Consider the following 18,921-nt stretch of genomic DNA (forward strand, 5'->3'; position numbering starts at 1 on the left):
CTCTCACTTTAGCTGAATGTATTCCAAACACGATGTGGTCTCTGACCATCTCATCTTTATCTGCATATTCACAGTCTTTTACCAGCAGTTTTAACTCAGTCACGAACTGTTCAAACGACTCACTAGCTCCTTGTGCTTTCTCCTGAAACTTATACCTAGCAAATATCGTATTTGTCTTTGGCATCACATATGATTCAAAACGGTCAAATAACTTTTCAGTACCTTTGCTTCATCTGCGGTGAGAGACCATGTGTTAAAAATGTCTCTCCCTTTTTTTCCGATCCACAGGAGTAGGTAGCTGCATCTTTCTTCCTCCCCTTTGCTTTTCAGTGGACCCGAGAACATCAACTCCACGTGTTGCTTGAACTTGCACCATTCTCTAGGTAAGTTCAAAGATTCCCAATCCATTCGAGGGAAGGGAGCTCCAACGATGTCCATTTTCAATCCCTGTTCTGACACCATGTCTTGTTTTGCACACTTTGTACAAAAATAATAAATTGCAGGACAACGGAGTATTACAGTTTAACTCTTTTTATTAAGCATTAGGTCTGATCTTACTCATAACAGCATCAGTGGGGAAAAAGCATGGCATTAGGACCCCTAGTCTGGGTCTTCAAAACAATAGTAGTCCTTACAGATGCCTGCAGGCCAATGACAACTCAGCATGTGACCACACGTGAATATAATAGGTATTCCTTACAGGTGCCTGTGGGCCAATGATAAATCAATATGCAAATGTTACGTCCCCCAAAGTTAGATAGTATTTATTTCAGGGCACTGAGAGAGACTAGGAAGGAGATCTGTGAGGCACTGACAATCATTATGAGAGAGCCAATGCACACTGGGGAGGTACCAGTAGCTTGGAATTAAGTTAATGGAGTACCCATATTCAAAAAATCATAGAATCACAGAATGATACAGCACAGATAGAGGCCATTCAGTGCCTGTACTGGCACTTTACATAAGAACATAAGAAATAGGAGCAGGAATAGGCCACTTGGCCCCTCGAGCCTGCTCCGCCATTCAATAAGATCATGGCTGATCTTGGGCTCAAAGCCACTTCTCTGCCCACTCTCCATAACCCTTCACTCCCTTATCTTGCAAAAATCTGTCTATCTCCACCTTAAGTGTATTTAATGTCCCAGCCTCCACGGCTCTCTGGGGCAGAGAATTCCATAGAGTTACGACCCTCTGAGAGAAGAAATTCCTCCTCATCTCAGTTCTAAAAGGGCTTTATTCTGAAACTATGCCCCCGAGTTCTAGATTTCCCCACAAGGGGAAACGGTATCATATGTTTCAATAAGATCACCTCTCTTTCTTCTAAATTCCAATGAGTATAGGCCCAACCTGCCCAACCTTTCCTCATAAGTCAACCCCCTCATCTCAGGAATCAACCGAGTGAATCGTCTCTGAACTGCCTCCAATGCAAGTATATCCTTCCTTAAATAAGGAGACCAAAACTGTACGCAGTACTCAAGGTGTGGTCTCACCAATACCCTGTATTGTTGTAGCAGGACTTCCCTGCTTTTATACTTCAACCCCCTTGCAATAAAGGCCAACATTCCAATTGCCTTTTTGATTACTTGCTGTACCTGCATGCTAACTTTTTGTGTTTCATGCACAAGGACCCCCCAGGTCCCTCTGAACTGTAGCATTTTGCAATCTCTCTCCATTTAAATAATAATTTGCTTTTTTATTTTTCCTGCCAAAGTGGATAAGCTCACACTTTCCCACATTATACTCCATCTGCCAAATGTTTGCCCACTCACTTAGCCTGTCTATATCCCTTTGCAGATTCTTTGAGTCCTCTGCACAACTTGCTTTCCCACCCATCTTTGTATCATCGGCAAACTTGGCTACATTACACTCGGTCCCTTCATCCAAGTCATTAATGTAGATTGTAAATAGTTGAGGCCCCAGCACCGATCCCTGTGGCACCCCACTAGTAACCATTTGCCAACCGGAAAATTACTCATTTATGCCGACTCTCTGCTTTCTGTTAGTTAGCCAATTCTCTATCCATGCTAATATATTACCCCCAACTCCATGAGCTCTTATCTTATGCAGTAGCCTTTTATATGGCATCTTATCGAATGCCTTCTGGAAATCCAAATACACCACATCCACTGGCTCACCCTTATCCACCCTACTCGTTACATCCTCAAAGAACTCCAGCAAATTTGTTAAACATGATTTCCCTTTCATAAAACCATGCTGACTCTGCTTGACTGCATTATGATTTTCCAAATGCCCTGCTACTGCTTCCTTAATGAAGGACTCCAGCATTTTCCCAACGACAGATGTTAGGCTAACTGGTCTATAGTTTCCTGCTATAAAAGAGCTCTCCAATTAGTCCCATTCCCCTGCCATTTCCCCATAGTCCTGCAAATTTTTCCCCTTCATGTATACATCCAATTCCCTTTTGAAAGTTATTATTGAATCTGTTTCCACTGCCCTTTCAGGCAGCGCATTCCAGATCACAACTCGCTGCGTAAAACAATTCTCCTCCTCTGGTTCTTTTGTCGATTACCTTCAATCTGTGTCCTCTGGTTACCGAACCTTCTGCCACTGGAAACAGTTCCTCCTTATTTACTCTTCGTGATTTTGAACACCTCTATTAAATCTCCCCTTAACCTTCTCTGCTCTAAGGAGAACAAATGGTGGCAAAACAGACACCAGCAACGACAGACCCATTAGCCTTACTTCCATTCCACGTCAAATAATAGAATCGATTAGCAGGTGTGAACATGAAGATCACCTGCACAACAATAACCTTACTAACAACAGCAGGTAACATGGACTCAGAAGAGGTAGATCGTGCCTAATCAACCGCTTCAACTTACATAAGAACATAAGAAGTGGAGCAGGAGTAGGTCATTTGGCCCCTCATGAAGAGATTTTTACTAGTCCTAGCCCCTTTAGATAAGACAGTTGTTGACCTATCTAACCCTAACCCTAATGCAGGCAGTCCTGAACCCCGGATCAGGCGTATTTCTCAGACATTCACTTTCAACTAAAGTTTGAGCTAGCCGAATCCTAAAGACGCTTAATTGGGTCTAAAGGTCCGGGCTATCTTTCCCTAAAGGAAAGGAACAGCCCAAGAATGTTACCATCCTCCAGATAGAGCTTTTAATAAATTTAGCTGGTGTGTAACATCCTGGATATTATGAGGGTCTGGAAAACTCCCCCAGAAATGTAACTCTCCACTAAAGAGTGTACAGAGATTGAATTCGCGAGTTATTGATACAGAAGACTTATCACACAGAACACAGAAACCCCACAGTGCAGATAGAGGCCATTTCGGCCCATCGAGCCTGCACCGACACATATCCCACCCGATCCCCGTAACCCCTACACCAACACATATCCCACCCTATCCCTGTAACCCCACGTATTTAATCCCCCTAACACTAAGGGTCAATTTATCATAGCCAATCAACCTAACCCGCACATCTTTGGACTGTGGGAGGAAACCGGAGCACCCGGAGAAAACCCACGCAAACACGGGGACTTATGTGAGACTATTCTAAAAATATAGAGATTTATTTTAAAAAACGACATGCAATTTACAGTTGGTGAATCAGTCAATCGCACATTAACAGTTCTAAAAAGAGAAAACCTACTATCTTTTTAAAAGAGAATCTTACTTTTAAATCTTAACTTTGCTACAGTATTACAGTTCTTAAAGGGTTTCTTATACAGGATAGCCATCAATATCAAATACCTTTGATCCCCGAGGTACAAAGAGTGGTAGACTACAGAGCTGCCTCTGAAGCCGAGAATCACTTTGTCCGATTAAAGTGAATCTGATATCCCATTTGAGAGTTCAATATTTATACCCTTTTCCAATGGTATTTCCTTTAAGGTTTTCTGCTGATGCAAGTTCATTATCTTTATTCATCTTTCTGCCAACCTCTGCAATTCTTACTGCTACATCAGCCAGAATCTTGTCTCATCTCCAGGTGTTCTAGGGTCACCATATTAAAACGGTGTGAACGGCAGGTGATCCTTATTTTATGTCATCTTTACGAGGGCAGATGTTCCTTATCTTATGTGCCATCTTTACAAAGTTTAAATTAAAACACCTTATCCAGGGTTATCCATTGTTTTGTTCCCAAATGGTCAGCTTGTCAGAGCCATGCACCTTCTGTTTCAATAAGGTTATTTATTCAGGGTCAACAACTGTCTTATCTCAATAGCCAGAATTCTTTCACAGCTATTTCATCGTTCGGTTTCTAAATTTCCAAACCCAGTTTGTCATGTTTTAATAAGGCCAGAATTCTTTCATAAGATGGTGTCTTTTTCTAAATAGGTTATATGGCTCATTCCTTCACGCTTGAGCCTGCTCCGTCATTCAATAAGATCATGGCTGATTTTCTCCCTCAGCTCCACGTTCCTGCACTATCCCCATATCCCTTGATTCCCTTAATATCCAAAAATGTATCAATCTCTGTCTTGAATATATTCAACGACTGAGCCTCCACCGTCCTCTGGGGTAGAGAATTCCGAAGATTCAGCACCCTCTGAGTGAAGAAATTTATAGAACATAAGATGTAGGAGCAGCAGTAGGTCATTTGGCCCCCTTGAGCCTGCTCCGCCATTCAATAGGATCATGGCTGATATGATCTTGGCCTCAACTCCACTTCCCTGCCCACTCCCCATAACTCTCCACTCCCTTTCCATTCAAAAATCTGTCTATCTCCACCGTAAATATATTCAATGACCCAGCCTCCACAGTTCTCTGGGGGAGATTCACGATCCTCTGAGAGAAGAAATTCCTCCTAATTTCCGTCCCACACAATGCTCCCTCTTATTTTTTATTTTGTTCAGTGCGCGGGCCCTTTAACTGGCTGCGCGGCCCGTTCAAAATTTTCGTGTGCGCGCGGTTTTTTCCCATATACAAAACCGGCGAATGGCCTGCGCGGCAACCCCCAGACCGCATGCGCAGCTGCTCAGCTCAACAGGACCATTGGTCCCACACGTTCCCCCCCCCCCCACAACCGGATTTTTGTCCGTAATCCCTGTAAATTCTGCATCCTCAAGTACCCGTCCAACTCCCTTTTAAAATTAAAAGTATAAATGCAAGTTCTTTCTTTATGTAACAGGTAGAAATGTATACAGCTATATATAAAACTTAAAAAAAAAATCCTTTCTCCTACTAGGTTACACACTTGCCACTTTCCAGTCCCGTTGTGGGCACGACTGACCTGCGGCTGTTTGACTATATTAAGAATTTGAAACACATGGGATTAAGAGCTGGTGGCTTCCCACTGTCTGTGAGATTGCAACAGGGAAGTGACGACAGGCTGGTTGGGCAGAGCCCCAGCAGTGAATGCAAGCCGGGCTTCCTGGCTGCAGCATCGCCAAGGGCAAGGACAGGGGTAGCAGCAGCAGCAAGCAGCAGCAGCAACAACAACAGGGGTGGGTCGAGGAAGCGCAGCGTGAATCGGCGGTGCGAGTTTCCGGACTCCTCCCCCTGCAAACCCTCTGAAAATGACCCACCGGGCGCTAGCGGCCGGGTGGCCGGGGCGGGCTGGCCAGGCGCTGCTCCGAGGCCGGGGAGAGCGGCTGGCGAACGGGCAGGTCGCCTGGTGCCAGTCGCTGAGCGGCGGGGCGAGGTGGCGGCGCATCGTCGCAACAGCGGGTCAGGCGCAGCCGGCGGCTCCTTACACGGGCAGCGGCGCCAGGGACATGAAGAGCTACCTGTGGGCATTGTACAACGAGACCAAGAAAGTCAGCCAAGGTGAGAGAGCCGGGCTGCGCCATTAAAGCCAGTGAAGATCACAGAGCCTTGCATAGCACAGTGGGAGGCCATTCAGCCCATCGTGCCAGTGCCAGCTCTTTGAAAGAGGAAAGGATGAACTTGCATTTCTATAGGGCCTTTCACGACCCCTCAAAGCGCTTTACAGCCAATTATTTTTGGAGTGTAGTCACTGTGGGAAACGCGGCAGCCAATTTGCGCACAGCAAGCTCCCACAAACAGCAATGTGATAATGACCAGATGATCTGTATTTGTGATGCTGATTGAGGGATAAATATTGGCCCAGGACACCAGGGAGAACTCCCCTGCTCTTCTTCGTAATAGTGCCATGGGATCTTTTTCTGAGAGGGCAGATGGGGCCTCGGTTTAGTGTCTCATCCAAAAGACGGCGCCTCCGACAGTGCAGCGCTCCCTCAGCTATTGTGTGCAGTTTTGGTCGCCTTATCTGAGGAAGGATATTCTTGCCATGGAAGGAGTTCAGCAAAGATTCACCAGGCTGATACCTGGGCTGGCAGGAATGACGTATGAGGAGAGATTGGGTCGATTGGGCTTGTACTCGCTGGAGTTTAGAAGAATGAGAGGGGATCTCATTAAAACTTATAAAATTCTGGCAGGACTGGACAGACTAGATGCAGGAAGGATGTTCCCGATGGTCGGGGAATCCAGAACCAGGGGTCACAGTCTAAGGATAAGGGGTAGGCCTTTTAGGACAGAAATGAGGAGGAATTTCTTCACCCAGAGAGTGGTGAACCTGTGGAATTCTCTACCACAGAAGGCAGTGGAGGCCAATTCATTAAATATATTCAAGAAGGAGTTGGACATATTTCTTAAGGCTAAAGGGATCAAGGGGTATGGGGAGAAAGCAGGTACCGGGTACTGAACTTGGATGATCAGCCATGATCGCATTGAATGGCGGAGCAGGCTCGAGGGGCCGAATGGCCTACTCCTGCTCCTATCTTCTATCTTTCTATGTGTCAGCCTAGATTTTTGTGCTCAAGTCGCTGGAGTGGGACTTTGGACCCACCACCTTCTGACTCAGAGGCGAGTGTGCTACCCACTGAGCCATGGCTGACACGAGCTATCTAATTAGTCCCACTCCCTCCTGCTCTTTCCCCATAGCCCTGCAATTTTCTCCTTTTCAAGTATTTATCCAATTTCCTTTTGAATGTTACTATTGAATCTGCTTCCACCGCCCTTTGAGGCAGTTCATTCCAGATCATAACTCGTCCAGATCTCCCTATAACCTCAGAGCGCTGTGATGGTCTTAGAGTGCGAGTGGCATTAAACATCTACAAAAGATGGTCATCGTCTTTTAAGTTATAATAGAATATAAACAGAAAATGCTGGAAGCACTCAGCAGGTCAGGCTAATAGAATAGAGTTGGTCTTCCTGCTAGGAGACCATATGACAGTCCATTTATAGAGAGGATGTCAACAGGAAATTTGAGTTACGTGATCTTTGGAACTGCTGATCCCAGATCAGGTTTCCCATTAGGCAGTATATCTCTGTCAAGGTTTTGTCTGTATTTTTTTCCAGTGTGTCCCTGAGAAAAGTATGGAGCTCTATTTTGAAACTGGACACAACAACAACTTGTATTTATATAGCACCTTTAATGTAGTAAAACATCCCAAGGCACTTCACAGGAGTGTTATAGGACAAAAAATTGACAATGACCCACATAAGAAATTAGGTCAGGTGACCAAAAGCTTGGCCAAAGAGGTAGGTTTTAAGGAGCGTCTTAAAGGAGGAGAGAGAGGTGGCGTGGTTTAGGGAGGGAGTTCCAGAGCTTAGGGCCTGGGTAGCTGAAGGCACGGCCACCAATGGTTGAGCGATTATAACCAGGGATGCTCAAGAGGGCAGAAGTAGAACAGCGCAGATATCTCGGGGAGGTTGTGGGGCTGAAGGAGATTACAGAGGGGCGAGGCCATGGAGGGATTTGAAAACAAGGATAAGAATTTTTAATCAAGGCGTTGCTCAACCGGGAGCCAGTGTAGGTCAGCAAGCACAGGGGTGATGGGTGAACGGGACTTGGTGCGAGTTAGGACACAGGCAGCCGAGTTTTAGATGACCTCAAGTTTACGCAGGGTAGAATGTGGAAGGCTGGCCAGGAGTGTGTTGGAATAGTCAAGTCTAGAGGTAACAGAGGCATGGATGAGAGTTTCAGCAGCAGATGAGCTGAGGCAGGGGCGGAGACAGGCAATGTTACGGAGGTGGAAATAGGCGGTCTTAGTTATGCCATGGATATGTGGTCAGAAACTCATTTCAGGGTCAGATATGACACCGAGGTTGTGAACAGTCTGGTTGAACCTCAGACAGATGTTCGGGAGAGGGATGGAGTTGGTGGTTAGGGGACGGAGTTTGTGCCGGGGACCGAAAACAATGGCTTTGCTCTTCCCAATTTTTAATTGGAGAAAATTTCTGCTCATCCAGTACTGGATGTTGGACAAGCAGTCTGACAATTTAGAGACCGTGGAGGGGTCGAGAGAAGTGGTGGTGAGGTAGAGCTGGGTGTCGTCAGCATACATGTGGAAACTGACGCTGTGTTTTCGGATGATGTAGTCAATGGGCAGCATGTAGATGAGAAATAGGAGGGAGCCAAGGATAGATCCTTGGGGGACCTCAGAGGTAACGATGTGGGATTGGGAAGAGAAGCCATTGCAGCTGATTTTCTGGCTACGATTAGATTGATAAGAATGAAACCAGGCGAGTGCAGTCCCACCCAGCTGGACGATGGTGGAGAGGCGTTAGAGGAAGATGGCGTGGTCAACCATGTCAAAGGCTGCAGACAGGTCAAGAAGGACGAGGAGGTATAGTTTACCTTTGTAACAGTCACAAAGGATATCATGTGTGACTTTGATGAGAGCCGTTTTGGTACTGTGGCAGGGGCAGAAACCTGATTGAAGCGATTCAAACATGGAGTTGCGGGAAAGATGGGCTTGGGAGTCAACAACACGTTCAAGGACTTTGGAGAGGAAAGGGAGGTTGGAGATGGGGCGGTAGTTTGCAAGGATGGAGGGGTCAAGGGTTGTTTTTTTGAGGAGAGGGGTGATGACGGCAGATTTGAAGGAGAGGGGGACAGTACCTGAGGAGAGCGAAACGTTAACAATGTCAGCTAACATGGGAGCCAGAAAAGGAAGTTGGGTAGTCAGCAGTTTAGTGGCAATAGGGTCGAGGGAGTAGGAAGTGGGTCTCATGGACAGGATGAGTGTGGAGAGGTCAAGAGGGGAGATCGGAGACAAACTGGAGAAAGATGCGAGTTCAGGGCTAGGGCAGGGGTGAACGTTAGAGGAAGTTTGGCCTGGTGGGCTGGGGGAAGTAAGGGAAGTGGCAGAGGCAGCTGATTGGATGGTCTCAATCTTAGAGACAAAGAAGTCCATGAGCTCCTCGCACTGGAGGTGAGTGTGGAGGAGACGGGAGAGGGATTTAAGAAGATCGTTAACAGTAGAAAATAATAGCCAGGGGTTATCTTTGCATTCCAGAATGATCCTGGAATAGTGAGCAGTTTTAGCAGACAAGAGTAGGACCTGTTAATGCTTTGTGGTCCAGCCAGATCTGGCGGTGAATGGCTAAACCAGTTGTCCACCATATCCGTTCAAGTCTGCATCCCTTCTACTTGAGGGAGCGAAGATGTGGGCTATACCAGGAGGAGCAGCCAGGGTGAGAGAGAGTAATGGCTTTAATAGGGACTAGGGCATCAAAGGTGGTGGTGAGGGTGTGGTTGAGCAGATCAGCAGCTGCAGAAATGTCGTGGTGAATGGAGGGCCAAAGGCTGGACAGTTGGGATTTCGTAAGTGCAGTTGTAAGATAATTTGGAGAGAGTTTTTTCCAGGGGCGGACACAGAAGGAAGTAGGGTTGGGTGGGGGGAGGGGGATGTGGGTGGAAAGCGATACAAGGAAGTGACCTTACCTTCGATTGACATGGTGGGAGTAGCGAGACCACGCGAGATGGCAAGGTCAAGGGGGTGGCCGTGAATTTGGGTGGGGAGTGCACATGGAGGGCGAGATTAAGGGAGGATAGGAGGATAGTGAACTCAGAGGAGCGAGAGCATGATGAATTGAGATGGAGGTTGAAATCACCGAGGATGAGAAGTCGCTCGGTGCAGAGGCTGAGGGAGGAAAGCAGTGAAGATATCTCGGTAATAAAAGTTTTATCGTACTTGGGTGGGCGGTAGAGAACGAGAATTCTAAATGAGGTGAGGGGTGGAACAAGGTGAGATGCTCAAAGGAGGAGAAAGTGCCAGAGGTGTAGGGGGACAGACCAAGGTGTGATTTGGTGATGAGAGCCACACCGCCACCACGGCGGTCTGGGCGGGGCAAGTGGTGGAAGGTGTAGCCAGGTGGGGAGGCTTCATTTGAGGGTAAGGTGTCATCACCCCTCAGCCAAGTTTCTGTCAGAGCCATGATGTTGACGCAGTCATCTACAATAAGCTCATGGATGGCAAAGGCCTTGTTCGCAAGTGAACGGACATTCTGCAGGGAGATGCAGAGAGGGTTGGTGATGGCCGATCCACTGCCAGAGTCCACAGGGTCAGCGCTTGGAGGGGTGAGTTGGGCGGGGAGGAGATTGGCTGGATTAGCCCGCCGCAGGCACGCTGGGCGGGAAGGTCGGTGAGAGAGTAGGATGGGACGGTTGGGGTCACTACTCGTGAGGAGACAGCGACGAGTGCCACGGTGGGCCCTTCGGAGGATGCCAAGAGAGGCACAGAGGGAAGCTGTGGGCTTATCTAAGAGGGAGTGAAGCCTGGGACTGCGGCAGGAGAGTAGGAAGGTCGAAGAGTAATGAAGGGTTGGGGTAGGGATTTGGGAGGGCAGAGTATCCGAGAGAGGAGAGGTAAAGGGCGGCATGACGACAGGAGAGACCGGTCAGGGAGGGATAGAAAGAAAAGAAAAGAGGGGGAGGAAAAAGGTGGAAATAGAAGTGAACGGCTCGGATTCGGAGCGGCAGCCAAAATGAGCATGGAAAAGGACATGGGAAAAAGTTACATAGGCCTGGTTATGTAGCAATTATAGGGATGCATATTTCCTGGTAGTAGCAGGGAATAGGTTGGTGACAATAGTAGGGAGTCCAGAGTTAAAGTTGGAGGTCCCTTGGAGGGAAAAAGTTGACACGGGTAGGATGGAGTCAGTGTGGAGCATCGATGAGCTCTTGTCCAAGCTCGGAGACGGGAGTCGCAGACGAGTGAAGTCCAGAAGCTATTTGAAGGGTTGAGAATTGAAGGCTGGAGATTGTTGCCGTGGTAATGAGAATTGGTTGCGGTGCAGGAAGATGCTGGCGAAGTTGGCGCGAAGCTGGAGGTCACCGTAGATCAGAAGCAGCGGAGAAAATGTAAAACCACAAGCCAGCGACCAACAAAGCAGAAAGAGCATCAGAGAAACAACAGCAACTAGCAGAAACCAACAAGTTAAACCTAAATAACAACAGGAAACGCTGGAAAAACTCAGCAGGCCAGGGCAGCATCTGTGTAGAGAGAAGCAGAGTTAGCGTTTCAGGTTGATGACTTTTCGTCAGAACTGCAAAAAAGCAGGAAATGGAACAGGTTTAGGGGCTGGGAAAAGGGGGAGGGGATGAAAGAACAAAAGGGAAGGTCAGTGATAGGATAGAAAGCAGGAGAGATTAAGAGAGATTGAGAGACAATAAGAGATATTCAAGGCGAGAGGGAGTGGTAATGGGACAGGTTAAGGAACAAAGGATGGCTCGAGATGGGGCGTGAATTGCGCTGGCAGAATGAAGGACAGCTGTCCTGTGGGAGGGAAGAAGAAAAAAAAAGGGGGCCAAACAAAAATTGTGGATTTAAAAAAAAAGAAAATATAATATATGTGATAGGGGCCGAGGTTATGATCTGAAATTGTTGAACTCTGTGTTGAGTCCAGAGGGCTGTAAAGTGCCTAATCGAAGGATGAGGTGCTGTTCCTCGAGCTTATGCTGGAAAAACCTGTCGAACGAGTAACCCAGCTCAGCAAAGAAACAGCCACAGTGGGGAAGATAATGTTTTTACCAGCAAATTTTTGACACAGCAAATGAGTCTTACGGTGTAATCCGGTGTCGTCCAGTGCGGAAGCGTAATCTTGATGTCCTGAGAAGTCCAGGAATTCGGAGACCGAATTTGAGGAGCAGGGGTGGGGGATGGGCATTGCAGGTTTAAGGCAGGTAACTTGTAATTACTTGTAGACCTCACCATCCGCGTAGTAACTTGTAGACCTCACCGTCCACGTAGTAACTTGTAGACCTCACCGTCCGCGGCCTCTTGCATTGTTCCACGGAAGCTCAGTGTAAGCTCGAGGAACAGCACCTCACCTTCCGATTAGGCACTTTACAGCCTTCCGGACTCAATATCGAGTTCAACAATTTCAGATCATAACCTCGGCCCCTATTATATTTCTATATATTTTTTATTCACACTTTTGGTTTGTGCCTTTCCCTTTTTCTCTCTCCCACATGGCAGCTGTCTCATTCTGCCAGCGCATTTCACACTTCATCTAGCGCCATCTTTTGCCTCTTTACCTGTGATATTACCATCTTGTCTCGTCTTGAATACCTCTTCATGTCTCTTCACTTCTCTTTTGTTCTTTCATCCCCCATTTCCCAGCCCCCAAACTGGCCTTTTAATCTGTTTCATTTCCTGCGGTTTTTTTCTCAGTTCTGACGAAGGGTCTTCGACCTGAAACGTTAACTCTATTTCTCTCTCCACGGATGTTGCCTGGCCTGCTGAGTTTTTCCAGCGTCTTCTGTTGTTATTTCGGATTTCCAGCATCCGCAGTATTTTGCTATCGTAACTTGTAGTTAACTTGTAGTTAGGGCTGAAATGCACCAACTGATGGAGCCAGGGGAACTTGAAGAGTGGAAGCGAGGAGATTTGGGAGAGAAAGGGCAAAGGATGGCAGGAGATTCCCATGGATAGAAGTGAAGAGCTCCTTATGGAAGTGCCAGCCTAGCGGCAGCTATCTTGAACAATCTGGACTCCAAGGATTAGCACCAGGCTTAAAAAAAACTATGGGGTTAAAATGAACCCGTTGATGTCTTTTGGTGAAGGGTAGGCAGACATGACGGAGACTCGTGCACTTTCTCATTTCACAAGTGTGCCATCTGTACTGTGTTGAATGCTGGCATTGGGCTTAGCCCAAGGCTCCCAACTCATTCAGGTGAGTATTCAACAATAAACATGGTATAAGGGATCAAAAAGAGGTGTGCAATTAAAAAAAAACGATGTTCGATACATAGAATGTGCAGCACAGAAACAAGCCATTCGACCCAACTGGTCTATGCCGGTGTTTTTTAAAAATTCATTGATGGGATGTGGGCGTCGCTGGCTGGCTAGGCCTGCATTTAGTGCCCATCCCTAATTGCCCTTGAGAAGATGGTGGTGAGCCACCTTCTTGAACCGCTGCAGTCCATATGGTGTAGGTACACCCACAATGCTGTTAGGAAGGGAGTTCCAGGATTTTGGCCCAGTGACAGTGAAGGAACGGCGATACAGGTCCAAGTCAGGATGGTGTGTGGCTTGGAAGGGAACTTGTAGGTGGTGATGTTCCCATGCGTCTGCTGCCCTTGTCCTTCCAAGTGGTAGAGGTCGCGGGTTTGGAAGGTGCTGTTGAAGGAGCTTTGGCGAGTTGCTGCAGTGCATCTTGTAGATGGTACACACTGCAGCCACAGTGCGCCAGTGGTGGAGGGAGTGAATGTTGAAGGTGGTGGATGGAGTGCCAATCAAGCGGGCTGCTTTATCCTGAATGGTGTCGAGCTTCTTGAATGTTGTTGGAGCTGCACTCATCCAGGCAAGTGGAGAGTATTCCATCACACTCCTGACTTGTGCCTTGTAGATGGTGGAAAGGCTTTGGGGAGTCAGGAGGTGAGACACTCGCCGCAGAATTCCCAGCCTCTGGCCTGCTCTTGTAGCCACAGTATTTATATGGCTGGTCCAGTTCAGTTTCTGATCAATGGTAACCCCCAAGGATGTTGATAGTGGCTCCACACAAGCCTCCTCCCACCCTACTTCATCTCACCCCATCAGCATATCCTTCTGCTCCTTTCTCCCTCATGTGTTTATCTAGCTTCCCCTTAAATGCATCAATACCAACGATGATTTTCCTTTTTTCTGGGCCCTCTGTTACACCATGCTCAAGGGTACATCTAGGAACATTGGAACAGGAGTCGGCCATTCAGCCCTCTCGAGCCTGCTCCACCATTCAATTAGATCATGGCTGATCTGGACCTGGTCTCCATTGACCCGCCATTTGCTAGAATGTATAGTCCGAGGAGACCTGGATTATTCGTGTAGGGTATAGCTTTTATAGGAATTCTATCTAACTACATTTACGTCCTCATTTTTGCACAGATCTGATCTTTCCAGGGAGATCCAATTTTCTCAACCCAGATGCAATATTCGCCAACAATGAGGTCTGTCTCTCGGACATCGAGATTTATGGCTTTGACTACGACTACACGCTAGCCTTTTACTCCAGCAACCTGCACACTCTGATCTTCAACACTGCACGAGAAATCCTCATTGAGCAGCATAAAGTGAGTACCTATTTCTTGGGCAAATTTTTCTTTTTCCACACATAATTGAAACCAGTTCCAAGTTAGCCGTGGCTCAGTGGGTAGCACCCTCGCCTCTGAGTCAGAAGGTTGTGGGTTCAAGTCTCACTCCAGAGACTTGAGCACAAAAATCCAGGCTGACCTCCCAGTGCAGTGCTGAGGGAGTGCTGCACTGTCGGAGGTGCCGCCTTTCAGATTAGGGGTTAAACCGAGGCCCCGCCTGCTCTCCGTCAGGTGGACGTGAACATAAGAAATAAGAGCAGGAGTAGACCATACAGCTCCTCGAGCCTGCTCCGCCATTCAATAAGATCATGGCTGATCATCAACCTCAACTCCACTTCCCCCCCCACCCCCCCCCCCCCCGATCTCCATATCCCTAGAGTCCAAAAGCCGATCTGCCTCAGCCTTGAAAGATCACACAGTACTATTTTGAAGAAGAGCAGGGGAGTTCTCCCCGGTGTCCTGGCCAATATTTATCCCTCAACCTACATCTAAAACATGATCTGGCCATATATTTCATTGCTGTTTGTGGGAGCTTGCTGTGTGCAAATTGGCTGCTGTGTTTCCTACATTATAACAGTGACTGCACTTCAAAAGTACTTGATTGGTTGTAATGAGCAATGAGACGTCCTGCGGTAGTGAAAGGCGCTATACAAATGCAAGTCTTTCTTTTTATAAGGGTCCCAGTTGTACCACCAAAACTGCAGACTGGTGCAGTGCTTAATTAGTCACATAGTTTTCTCACTTAAGTTTTATACTATTACTGTAGCTCGGGACTGACACGGCAATTATAGTGTAGTTATAACTGGACCAGCCACATAAATACTGTGGCAACAAGAGCGGGCCAGAGGCTGGGTATTCTGTGGCGAGTGTCTCACCTCCTGACTCCCCAAAGCCTTTCCACCATCTACAAGGCACAAGTCAGGAGTGTGATGGAATACTCTCCACTTGCCTGGATGAGTGCAGCTCCAACAACACTCAAGAAGCTCGACACCATTCAGGACAAAGCAGCCCGCTTGATTGGCACCTCATCCACCACCTTAAACATTCACTCCCTCCACCACCGGCGCACCATGGCTGCAGTGTGTACCATCTACAAGATGCACTGCAGCAACTCGCCAAGGCTTCTTCGGCAGCATCTACCAAACCCGCGACCTCTTCCACCTAGAAGGACAAGGGCAGCAGGCGCATGGGAACACCACCACCTCCAAGTTCCCCTCCAAGTCACACACCATCCTGACTTGGAAGTATATCGCCGATCCTTCATCATCGCTGGGTCAAAATCCTGGAACTCCCTCCCTAACAGCACTGTGGGAGTACCTTCACCACACGGACTGCAGCGGTTCAAGAAGGCGGCTCACCACCACCTTTTCAAGGGCAATTAGGGATGGGCAATAAATGCTGACCTTGCCAGCGACGCCCACATCCCATAAACAAATTTTAAAAAATGATACCAGAACTGCGAGGTTATACCTATCTGGAAACGATGAACAGGCTGGGTCTCTTTTCTCTTGAAAAGAGAAGGCTGAGGGGTGACCTAATAGAGGTCTTTAAAAATATAAAAGATTTTGATAGAGTAGACACAGAGAGAATGTTTCCACTTGTGGGGAAGAGTAAAACTAGTGGCCATCAATATAAGATAGTCACCAAAAAATCCAATAGGGAATTCAGAAGAAACTTCTTTACCCAGAGTGGTGAGAATGTAGAACAGGGAGTGGTTGAAGTGAATATTATAGATGCATTTAAGGGGAGGCTAGATAAGCATATGAGGGAAAAGGGAATAGAGGGTTACGCTGATAGATGAGGGAGGATGGGAGGAGGCTCGAGTGGAGAATAAACGCCGGCATGGACTGGTTGGGCCAAATGGCCTGTTTCCGAGCCATATATCCTATGAAATTCTATGTAACAGCATCCCTGAACGGCCTGGCCCTAATTTTAAGGTTATGCCCTCTTGTTCTGGACTCCCCGCACCAGAGGAAATAGTTTCTCTCTATCTACACTATCAAATCCATGGTATTGTCCTGCTGAATCTGTGCTGCACCCACTTCAGAGGCCAGTATCTCCTTTCTGCGGTGCAGTGCCCAGAACCGAATGCAGTAACTTTAGGCGCCCCAACCTAAATCTTCCCCCTTTTCGTGCTCAGTGTCCAGCTTTCTGCTCTGCGTTTTCTGAGGCGTTTCCTTTCCATGAGGAGCGTTACATAAACGTGCGTTGTTGAAATCTGCTGAATAAATGGGCAAGTAGGAGATGAATAAACGTGGCGTTGCCATTTGGTTCAAAGTGCGCCGGAACCTAAAACAATTGGCTTTGAATGGCTGGTATTAAGGTGAGGGGTATTTGTTTTTTTATTAATTGTTCTCCTGGTGATATAGCAGTAAGTGCTGTGTCAGACGTGGTTACAAAGTCCACCAATCACAGCTTTGTACAGTTGTCGTTGTGTACCAGCGGGCAGGTTGCTAATGGATGTCAGTGCCTCGAGCTTTAATGTTAAAGTAATTGAGCAATAGTTATTTGTGTAGCTTCAGGAACCCGACGAGAGCTGTGGGATTGGATGGAGGTGGCGTGTATATATATCCGGAAATCTCTCTTAACCGGCAAAATTCAGGAGTAGGTTCAGGTAAGTTTTACTATATATTAGTGGCCGTGTAACCGGGGTTCCTGCACCTGTGGCCGTGCAACAGGGACTCCTGGATCTGTGGCCGTGTAACCGGGGTTCCTGCACAAGTGCCGTGTAACCAAGGCTCCGGCACCTGTGTCCGTGTACGAGGCTCTCGTACCTTGGTAAGTATACCTCTCTGTAATCCGGACTTTTTGATCAACCGGCACCACGCCGATCCCGGATAAAAAAGAGTTTCCTGTATATTAAAAGAAAAAGAAAGACTTGCATTTATATCGCGCCTTTCATGACCTCAGGATGTCCCAAAGCGCTTTACATAAGAACATAAGAATTAGGAGCCCCTCGAGTCTGCTCCGCTATTCGATAAGATCATGGCTGATCTGATCTTGGCCTCAACTCCACTTTCCTGCCCGCTCCCAATAACCCTTGACGCCCTTGTAGTTCAAAAATCTGTCTAACTCAGCCTTGAATATATTCACTGACTCCGCCTCCACAGTTCTCTGGGGTAGATTCACGACCCGCTGAGAGAAATTCCTCCTCATCTCCGTAGGAATGGCAGCAGCCAATTTGCACATACAAAGCTCCCACAAACAGCAATGTAATAATGACCAGATAATCTGTTTTAGTGATAAATATTGGCCAGGACACCAGGGCTAACTCCCCAACTCTTTTTTTGAAATAGTGCTTTGGGATCTTTTACATCGGGGCCTCGGTTTAACATCCCACCTGAAAGACGGCACCTCCAACAGTGCAGCACTCCCTCAGCGCTGCCCTGGAGTGTCAGCCTAGATTTTTGTGTTCAGGTCTCTGGAGTGGGACTGTGAACCCACAGCCTTCTGACTCAGGGGTGAGAGTGCTACCCACTGAGTCATGGCTGTCACATAGCTTATAGTTTATAGAATATAGCTTCCTGATGCCTCACACACACAGTTCCTGATGCCTCACACACACAGTTCCTGTTGCCTCACACACACAGTTCCTGTTGCCTCACGCGCACAGCTCCTGATGCCTCACACGCACAGTTCCTGTTGCCTCACACACACAGTTCCTGTTGCCTCACGCGCACAGCTCCTGATGCCTCACACGCACAGTTCCTGATGCCTCACACGCACAGTTCCTGTTGCCTCACACGCACAGTTCCTGATGCCTCACACGCACAGTTCCTGTTGCCTCACGCGCACAGCTCCTGATGCCTCACACGCACAGTTCCTGATGCCTCACACGCACAGTTCCTGTTGCCTCACACACACAGTTCCTGTTGCCTCACGCGCACAGTTCCTGTTGCCTCACACGCACAGTTCCTGTTACCTCACACGCACAGTTCCTGATGCCTCACACGCACAGTTCCTGTTGCCTCACACGCACAGTTCCTGTTGCCTCACGCGCACAGCTCCTGATGCCTCACACGCACAGTTCCTGTTGCCTCACACACACAGTTCCTGTTGCCTCACACACACAGTTCCTGTTGCCTCACACACACAGTTCCTGATGCCTCACACACACAGTTCCTGATGCCTCACACGCACAGTTCCTGTTGCCTCACACGCACAGTTCCTGATGCCTCACACGCACCGTTCCTGATGCCTCACACGCACAGTTCCTGATGCCTCACACGCACAGTTCCTGATGCCTCACACACACAGTTCCTGATGCCTCACGCGCACAGTTCCTGATGCCTCACGCGCACAGTTCCTGATGCCTCACGCGCACAGTTCCTGTTACCTCACACGCACAGTTCCTGTTACCTCACACGCACAGTTCCTGTTACCTCACACGCACAGTTCCTGTTGCCTCACGCGCACAGTTCCTGATGCCTCACGCGCACAGTTCCTGATGCCTCACGCGCACAGCTCCTGTTGCCTCACGCGCACAGTTCCTGTTGCCTCACGCGCACAGTTCCTGATGCCTCACGCGCACAGTTCCTGATGCCTCACACGCACCGTTCCTGATGCCTCACACGCACCGTTCCTGTTGCCTCACACGCACAGCTCCTGTTGCCTCACGCGCACA

General features: G+C 48.0%; 1 protein-coding gene across 1 annotated transcript in view; it reads left to right on the forward strand.

Moving 5' to 3' along the window:
• The first annotated feature begins 5,300 nt into the window (after positions 1-5,300).
• Positions 5,301-18,921, forward strand: part of nt5dc3 (5'-nucleotidase domain containing 3) — a 54,030-nt gene continuing 40,409 nt past the window's right edge. Inside the window, exons 1-2 of the mRNA XM_086009464.1 lie at positions 5,301-5,743; positions 14,092-14,276. Of these exons, the coding sequence (XP_085865590.1) occupies positions 5,494-5,743; positions 14,092-14,276 (435 nt within the window). The 5' untranslated portion in view covers positions 5,301-5,493. The remainder of the gene's footprint in view (positions 5,744-14,091; positions 14,277-18,921) is intronic.

The sequence above is a fragment of the Somniosus microcephalus genome, chromosome 16, assembly GCF_052327205.1.
Source record: "Somniosus microcephalus isolate GS21.2 chromosome 16, FLI_Smic_1.0, whole genome shotgun sequence".
Taxonomy (NCBI): Eukaryota; Metazoa; Chordata; class Chondrichthyes; order Squaliformes; family Somniosidae; genus Somniosus; species Somniosus microcephalus.